At 48.7% G+C, this 9,197-nt stretch overlaps 2 protein-coding genes across 3 annotated transcripts in view; both read left to right on the forward strand.

Moving 5' to 3' along the window:
- Prph (peripherin) overlaps positions 1-6,079 on the forward strand; it is a 16,000-nt gene extending 9,921 nt beyond the window's left edge. The window contains exon 9 of the mRNA XM_021216290.1: positions 5,516-6,079. Within this exon, the coding sequence (XP_021071949.1) occupies positions 5,516-6,079 (564 nt within the window). The remainder of the gene's footprint in view (positions 1-5,515) is intronic.
- Positions 5,530-9,197, forward strand: part of Troap (trophinin associated protein) — an 8,634-nt gene continuing 4,966 nt past the window's right edge. The window contains exons 1-7 of one of the 2 annotated variants that reach the window (XM_021217025.1): positions 5,530-6,034; positions 6,317-6,465; positions 6,562-6,757; positions 7,933-8,090; positions 8,175-8,312; positions 8,485-8,564; positions 8,907-8,983. In XM_021217025.1, coding sequence (XP_021072684.1) covers positions 6,322-6,465; positions 6,562-6,757; positions 7,933-8,090; positions 8,175-8,312; positions 8,485-8,564; positions 8,907-8,983 — 793 coding nt within the window. In that variant the 5' untranslated portion in view covers positions 5,530-6,034; positions 6,317-6,321. Of the gene's footprint in view, positions 6,060-6,316; positions 6,466-6,561; positions 6,758-7,932; positions 8,091-8,174; positions 8,313-8,484; positions 8,565-8,906; positions 8,984-9,197 lie in introns of both variants that reach the window. The other variant, XM_021217026.1, reaches the window with a different exon arrangement.

A 9,197-nucleotide genomic window follows, 5' to 3' on the forward strand; every position in this document is an offset into this window, starting at 1 on the left:
TTTTTTTTGGTTTTTCAAGACAGGGTTTCTCTGTATAGCCCTGGCTGTCCTGGAACTCACTCTGTAGACCAGGCTGGCCTCAGAAATCTGCCTGCCCCTGCCTCCCGAGTGCTGGGATTAAAGGCATGTGCCACCACACCCGGCTAAAAGGTGAGATTCTTTCTTTTTCAACACAGGGATTTTCTGTTTAACTCTTATACCAAGCTATCCTTGAACTTAGAGATTGCCCTGCCCCTGCCTCTGGAATGCTGAGATTAAAAGCTTTGAAGTGACTTTTCATGAAAGGGTGCCTGCAGCTTATTTGATGGCTGGAGTTCATTTCCTATAGCCTATATGATAGAAGGAAAAAAACCTACTTCTCCAAGATGTTTTCTGACCTTTACACACATGCTGGGACACAGGCATGCCCATATCCATAAACACAAGTGCACCAAATAACAAATAAACCCTTGGAGCAAAGAAAGACCCACATCTGGGGAAGACAGTTTCGTTCCATGTGCTGGAACTTCCACGCAGGTCACAGAGTTTGTATAAACATAATTAACGGGGGGGCGGGGCTGGAGAGATGGCTCAGCGGTTATGGTTAAGAGCACTGACTGTTCTTCCAAAGGTCCTGAGTTCAAATCCTAGCAACCACATGGTGGCTCACAACCATCCGTAATGAGATCTGATGCTCTCTTCTGGTGCGTCTGAAGACCACTACAGTGTACTTACATATAATAATAAATAAACCTTTAAAATAAATAAATAAATAAATAAATAAAACCCCGGATATTTCTCTAATATGAAGAACTGTTTTGGAGTGAGGAAATGGGAGACTAATTACAACAGCAGTTGAATCCTTTTTTCCAGAGGCCACTGTGGAGAAAGCCTAGTGAAACCTGAATGAATAAGTCCAAGGGTGGACAGACTGCAGCAGGTGGGGGATGGGCTGCAGCAAGAGATGGATGGGACACAGCAAAGCTATTTTCTTCTTTGCAGGGACAAACATATGCCACAGAACTTGACAAAGACAAGCTAATGTGATACGATTTATTGCCAAAATAATATGCTGTAAAAAAAAAAAAGTAACAGATATGCCTGCAAATTCCTTGTGAGTTTTAGACTGTTTCAAGAACAATGGGAGGGGCTGGTGAGAAGGGTCAGTGGTTAGCGGCACCTGTTCTTGCAGAGAATCAGAGCTCAATTCCCAGCACCTACATGTCCAATCATGACCACCCAGTGTCCTCTTCTGACTGCCAAAGTCACCAGATGTTCTTGTGGTACATAGACAGACAAATGAGAAAAATCACATAAAATGTTTTTGTTCTGCAACAGACCATGGAAACCCAAACATTGCCCTTTCTGCGCCTCCTCAGCACCAGGATTATAAGCATGAGCCATCACACCCAGCTTTTGTAGTGGGTCCTAGGGCTAGAACTCAGGTCCTCATGCTTGTGTGGCAAGCACTTTACTGACTGCGCCATCTCTCAACTCTTCCTCCCTCATTTTAGAGACAAGGTCTTACTCTGTGGCACTGACTGGCCTCTCTAACACATGACCCTTCTGCTCTTGCCTTCCAGGAGCTGGGCTATTGCTTTCACTGTTTCCTCGTGGATTCATTCAGTCGTTCAGTCATTTACAGACTCATTCAGCAAAGATTTAGGTCTCTGTGTAAGTGCTCACTACAAGCCACTGAAAATATGAAGGCAAGTGAAAGAGTAGCTGTTCTCAACTTGTGGGCCATGTTCTGAACCTTTGGGGCAGCTTATCAAATTTCCTGTATGTCAAGTATTTACATTATGATTAGCAACAGTAGCAAAATTACAGTTACTAAGTATCAATGAAATAATGTTACAGTTGGGACCCACACAATGTGAGGAACTGTATCAATGAAATAATGTTACAGTTGGGACCCACTGCAACATAAGGAACTGTATTAAAGGGTCGCAGCATTAGGAAGGGTGAGAACCACTGAGATAGAGGGTCATCTCAGCACCTTCTATCAGAAAAGGCAGAGGTTAATAATCATTGTATTCTTATTGATGAATATATAATTCCCGGCTGAGCTCCATACTCTGCATAAATAAACACCACTCAGAGGACATAACCAGAGTTAGCCAGACAGCTTAGAGGGTGGAAAGAGCTGACCCAGGCATCGTTCCCAGACTGAGTGTGTGTGTGTACAGAAGGGCTCCAGGAGAGCCTGTCTGACATAGTAACGACGGGCAGACAGACTGACAGTAACATGGACAGAAAGTGAGGAGGTGTTCCAGCCAGAGCCATAGCAGAAACAGGACAGATCTGAGGACCCAGGGGAGGTTATGAAGTTACAAGTGTCAATGAAACACAGGTCCCAACTTAGAAAGAAGAGGTTGTTTATTCTGGTTCCAAATCCTAGTGACCGTGACCTAGAACCTGGATTTAGGTCATCCCGAATTTCACTGTCTGGAGGTAGAAGCAGGGTGTTTTGATGACTACAGAACAGAGAGTTATAAATCAAGACATTTTATTTTATCTTGAGACAGGGTTTTATTATTTAGCCTTGGTTGGCCTGGAATTTGTTATGTAGACAAGGCTGGCCTCAAATGCACAGGGACTTGCAGGTCTCAGCATCCAGTGTGCTAAGATCAAAGGTGCGGATCCCAACCTCCTGCCCTTCAGGACATTTTAAAATGCTTTGTTGGGAACTGGAGAGGTGGCTCAGGGATTAAGAATACTTATTGTCGCCTTTAATCCCAGCACTTGGGAGGCAGAGGCAGGCGGATTTCTGAGTTCAAAGCCAGCTTGGTCTACAGAGTGAATTCCAGGACAGCCAGGGCTATACAGAGAAACCCTGTCTCGAAAAACAAGCAAGCAACTCAGGACCTCTGGAAGAGCAGTCAGAGCTGTAACTGCTGAACCATCTCTCCAGCCTGTCATTGTTTTTTTTTTTTTTTTTTTTAATTTTAAAGGCATTTATTTATGAGTACACTGTAGCTGTCTCCAGACACCCAAGAGAACATCAGATCCATTACAGATGGTTGTGAGCCACCATGTGGTTGCTGGGAATTGAACTCAGAACCTCTGGAAGAGCGGGTGGTGCTCTTAACCACTGAGCCATCTCTCCAGCCCCTGTCATTGTTCTTTTTTTTTTTTTTAAAAGATTTATTTATTTATATTATATGTAAGTACACTGTAGCTGTCTTCAGACACTCCAGAAGAGGGCGTCAGATCTTGTTACAGATGGTTATGAGCCACCATGTGGTTGCTGGGATTTGAACTCCGAACCTTTGGAAGAGCAGTCGGGTGCTCTTACCCACTGAGCCATCTCACCAGCCCCCCCTGTCATTGTTCTTAACTGTAACATTCTATCTCCTTCAGTCATTGAAGCTTTTTATTTATTATTTTTATTTTATGTACATCGGTGTTTTGCCTGTCTGTGTGAGGGAGTCAGATCCTCTGGAACAGGAGCTACAGACAGTTGTGAGCTGCCATATGGGTGCTGGGGATTGAACCCCGGTCCTCTAGAAGAAAAGCTAGTGCTCTTAACTGCTGAGCCATCTCTTTAGTCCCCAGTCACTGAAGTTTTAACCAGCCATTGTGGACACAGCTTCTTGTCAAGAATTCTCCCTCAGAGAAGGCAGAGAGCAAGTGGGCAAAGCAGCATGCTGCAGAATGCTAGGTTTAGTGTGCAGATAACTAAGGCACAACATTTTGGATCTCCAGAAGAAACAGATTCATGTAGACAGAAAGACTGGGGGTGGGGAGCTCCCCTGAGGGCTCAAGGAACTACTCAGAAGTGAAGGTGGAAAAGATGTTAACAGCCAAAGGGGATAGATGACTCCAAAAAACATTTGTCTTCCAGACACAGCAGGACTGATGTCCATGTGAGCTCAGAGACTGTGGCAGCACACACAGGGCCTGCACAGGTTCAAGCCAGACTGGGTCCCAGGCTGAGGCAGGGGACAGAAGCCACAAGCTTCCATCTCTAACCAAGAAGCTACCTCCAGTTGACAACTTCTTGCAAAGGAAGTTAAGTCTTCCCCAATGGAGTCTGTCTTAGTCAGGGTTTCTATTCCTACACACACATCATGACCAAGAAGCAAGTTGGGGAGGAAAGGGTTTATTCAGCTTACATTTCCACATTGCTGTTCATCACTGAAAGAAGTCAGGACTGGAACTCAAGCAGGTCAGGGAGCAGGAGCTGATGCAGAGGCCATGGAGGAATGTTCTTTACTGGCTTGCTTCCCCTGGCTTGCTCAAGTTGCTTAACTCCAGCTTGTGTCAAGCTGACACAAAATTAGCCAGTACAGAATGTAACTGGGTATGTTAACTACACTTGGGGTGGGCCCCATGCCCAATGAGAGATAGCTAACATCAAACTAACTCAGTGGTGTTTTGGGTGGACTTCTTGTCTCATATGGCTCTGTTTGGGCATTGTTTGTTCTACTGGGCTTTTGCTTGTATATTATGGTTCCCAGCTTTGTGTTTTTATGAGCTCTGGTTTGTGTGTGTGTTTCTTGTGCTTTTTTCTTTTCTGTACTGGTGTTTGTTTTGTTGGCCTGCTTGTTTTCTAAGGAGAAGGAAAGTGCCGGTAGGGAGGGAAGAGTTGGGGAAGAGGAAACTGTTATCAGAATATATTGCATAAAAAATGTTTCAGGGCTGGTGAGATGGCTCAGCAGTTAAGAGCACTGACTGTTCTTCTGAAGGTCCTGAGTTCAAATCCCAGCAACCACGTGGTGGCTCACAACCATCTGTAATGTGATCTGACACCCTCTTCTGGCAAATAAATAAATAAAATGTTGGCTGCTTTTCTAGAGGTCCTGAGTTCAATTCCCAGCAACCACATGGTAGCTCAGGACCATCTGTAACAGGATACAATGTCTTCTTCTGGTGTGTCTGAAGACAGTGACAGTGTACTCACATACATAAAATAAATCTGTTTTTTAAAAATTTTAACTAAAAGCATATATATTTAAAATAAAACGACCCGAGGTGTTGGGCAAGGAGCTTATTCGGAAGACAATCGCTCTTAAGACCAAGCTGACTGCTTCTGTGTGCTCTGCTTCATCTGGCTAAACAGATGAATGGATGCTGATAAAATCTGCAGGTGTGAGAAGAAGTGGAGTATGGGAAGGGAGATCTGGAAGCACTTCACGAATAACGCCTATGTTCCTGGCTTGCTGGTCAGCATCCTTTAAACTTAAACTGACGTCTATGCAGGGAGTGTGCAATCCTAGCTTCCCGAGTTTGAGGCCAGTCTGGGGTGGGGTGAGACATTGCCCATGCCCATCTCCATCATCATCTGGCAGCCTCACTGCTGCCTGCCAATGAGTAACAGGTGAACCCTCTCTCCAGACCAGTGGAAGGCAACCTGAAGATGCAGAGATCTCCCCATCCAGGAGGAGCCCTTCAATTCTAATAGAGCTCCAGCCACCCTGGGTCTGACCACACCCCACCAGGTTGTGAGGTTCGAGTGGACACATGATTTCTTGGCTCCTCGTTCTTGTTGGGCTCCAACGGTTCAGTTACCTCCAGCCCTCTCACCCATTAGGCTCCTCATCTCCCGCAAGAAGTGCCCATGCTTCCCGGAATGGTTCCCAAAACCCGGCCGTGCACTACGTTCAGAGAGAGCGTGGTCAACAGTGGGCTCGATGGCCATCCTTTCCCACAATTCCGCGGCCTTCATGAGGGGCCTGCCCTCGGCTGGGTCCAGATCTCGCGAGAGTACGGTAATGCCCGTTGCAGCCCAGACTGGCCTTCCCGGGCTTCAGAACAGCATCCTCCCTGGCTTTCCCCCTCATCCTGCCACTCGCGCTCCGTCTTCGGATTGGCGGAGAGAGCCGGTCAGTTGTTCTCCCATCCAGAAAACGTTTTGGCGACTGTCCTTCTCTGGCCCCGCCTTTGGAGCCTGCAGATTGGGTGGCTGCGTGTGACATCACGACCCTTCGCGTCGGCGGGGACTAGCCAATCAGGAGCTTGGCGTATTTTACAAACCGGGGAAGCAGCAGCAGCCGCAGCAGAAGCAAAAGCAGAAACCCAAGAAATCGGCGAAAAACCCGAGGAAGTAGAGGTGACCCCGAGGGCCTCCTGGAATGGTGCGGCACGGGGATCTTAGAGGGGAGTCCTGCCGAGGCTCCTGGGGAGGAGAGCAGTTTGGAGCTCCGGGGCGAGATAGCAGCCTTGGGGTTTCTGGAAGAGTCGCCAGGAGAGCGGCCTTGCTGCCGGTGCGGGCTTCTAGGCACATGGATTGGGACCAAGGGGAAAGAATCAGGGATATCAGCACCCAAGCCTTGAGAGGTGATTTTCTTTGGTTCTCAGTCCTGTCTGCCTTCTTCTCTCGTCTCCATTATAGCCGCCATGACTACCCTCCATACCAATAAAGATCCCCACCTCCGAGGTGTATCTCCCCACCCTAGCAAGATTCCAGTACTCTCCCAAAGATGCCCAGATTTTTCCTCAGTCAAGTCGCTCTCTCTGGACCAGGAGAACCAAGATCCGAGGGTAAGAGGGGCTGGACACAAGGAGCCAGCTCGCGTCAGCAGTGCACCCCCACCCCCCACCCCGCACTGAATCCCAGATTTTTCCCCTTCCCCCTAGACACCAGCACAGAAGCCACCGCGCAGTACTCCACGTCACCGTCCACTCACTGACACAGCAGGCCTCAGATCGAAAACCTTGCACCAGACTGAAAAATCACCAAGACTGAAGACCACTCAGCTGCGGAACCCTCTGGAGGAACTCACACCTAGCTCTGGGGGGTCAAATGTGGGGCTTGTGACCCATCCCCAGACAGGTACCTGTTGGAGGCCTGGGGACAGCCTATTTGGCTGAGTGAGGATGGGAGACCCAGAGTGGAGGTCTTGCATACTGCAAGAGACCTGGGTCTTGTCCAGAAAGCTCCTTGCTCTGGGAAACCATCACCTTCAGCAAAATGCCATCTTTTGCCTGGCATGGTGGCTCATGCCACTAATACCAGCACTTTAAGAGGCAGAGACAAGTGGTCTCTGTGAATCAAACACCTTTTCTACATAGTGAATTCCAGGCCTATGCAATCATATTTTGTGTGTGTGTGTGTGTGTGTGTGTGTATATATATATATATATATATATATATATCACATCTTCTGGGCCTTTTTAGCAACCCCAGGCAGGACAGTCATACTCATTGCTATGCTGATTCTTAATAATCTGACCGTACTTCAGCTTTAACTTCTTCCTTTTCAACAATAGATTATATATATTTTAAAGATCTGTTTTTATTTTATGTGAGTCCACGTGAGTGCAGTGCCCACGGAGTTCAGAAGAGGGCATTGGAATCCCTAGAGCTAAAGTTATAGCTGGCCGTGAGCTGCCGTGTGGGTGCTGGAAATAGAACCCAGGTCTCCCAGAAGAACAGCCACTGGCTCTTAGCAACTGAGCCATCTGCCTAGCCCCTAAAAAGAGATCGGTTTTAATGATGTGTATGTGTGAGCAGGTGCCTGTGGGGACCAGAGGCACTGGATTGTCTTAGAGCCGGCCACATGACATAGATACTAAGAACTGACCACCAGTGCAAGAACAGTAACAGTGCTACTGTTCTTAATCCCCACGGCATCTCTCCAGCACCCCCCCCCCCAGGTGATATGTTCTGTAGGACAAAACCATTGTTTTATCTTATACCCCACTGTTCAGAGCAGTGGCTTACATGAAATTCTTCAAACATTTGGTGAGCTTAGGTTCAACCGAATGATCTCCTCCTATCTATCAAGACCTTACTGTAGCCCAGGCTCTGAGCTCTCTATGAGCTGGTGGCTGGCCTTGAACACCTGGTTCTCCTGCCTCAGCATCCTACATTCTGGTTTTGCAGGTGTGCACCCCGTAGACTGGCTTGGATAATATTTCTTTTGCTCACTGTTACTGGATATGAGCAGTACCTGTTCCTCGGCCTCCCCTGTTCCTGTTCTTCCTGATCCTGTCTCTTCCCTTTCAGAGGCCATAGGGGCTATAGAGTTTGTGGCTGACCCTGCAGCCCTGGCCACCATCTTGTCAGGTGAGGGAGTAAAGAGCTGTCCCCAGGGATACCGGTCCAGTCTGGCTCAGAGAGTGCTAGTCCGTGAGAGAAAGGGAGGCACCACCCAGAGGGGCCAGGTAATGAGAAGGATGTGAGACCAGGCTGGGGTGGACTAAGGGATGATTTCTGAGTCTTGCTGACAGCCTCTGTTGGCGGTCCAGAGTGCACGGTCTTCTGCATACCTGGCTCCCAGAATCCCCACCCATCAAGTGAGTCCTGCCAGGGCTTCCTGCTTCTCAAGACTGGAGGGCCTGGGGCTCCAAGACCGAACTTTGTCCCCACTGAGGTTAGAGGCTCTGGTGAGTACGCTTGAGGGGCTGACACTCAGTTCCAGAAGTTTCTTCCTGGGACAAAGCAGGCTTTGGGACAGTATCTCGAGATGGAGCGGTGGGTTCTGTTGGGAGAGATGGGGTGGTGTTCATGTCTGGCTCGGGGCTTCTCACTCTGCTTTCCTGTGTTGCGCTGGATCAGAATCCACCTTCAGGCTCCTCTCACTCCTCCACTCGACCCAGTTTACAGGAGCTAAGAAGAGAGACCCGTGGCAGCAACAGGTAAGGAGAGCGTAGCTTCCCTTTCGACCCCAGAGGGGAAAACATTACTGGGCAGAGCCGTGGGGTTCAGACTGTGACAGCTGGGCCTTATCTATGAGGTGGAAGAACAGAGGGACAAGCATGGGGATGCTTCATTTGGCTACAGCGTAAACTGGCAATAGATGGCTTTTGAGTTCAATTTTTGACCCTTACTACTACTAGCTGTGCAAGCTCCCCTTAACCTGCCTGCGACTCGGCTTCTGTATCATCTGCCAAGTGAGGTTAACATTGGTACTGTTAGAGGCGACTGAGCTGGCGTTTGCAAAGCCCTTAGCTAATGCCCGGCCCTTGCTTGGCACTCAGGGATGGGCACTGTCCTGACAGCAGGACCTCAGCAAGCCAGGCCTCAAGGCTGCTCCTGAAGACCCCGGTTCAGCCTGGTGAGTTTGTGTGGATGCGGGAACAAAGCAAGGGTGAGTACCTGCACCAGGACCGAGGCAAGGGTCAGCAGGCCTCGGGGAGTGGGGGTGGGGTAGGGGAGAAGTTGGAGGTCTGGCTCAGTGGTGGGGGGCTCCTCTAGCATTCACATCCCAGAAACCACACCCCCACACACACCCCCACACACCACACACACCACACACACCACACACACAC

This window comes from Mus pahari, chromosome 17 (genome assembly GCF_900095145.1).
Source record: "Mus pahari chromosome 17, PAHARI_EIJ_v1.1, whole genome shotgun sequence".
Lineage (NCBI taxonomy): Eukaryota > Metazoa > Chordata > Mammalia > Rodentia > Muridae > Mus > Mus pahari.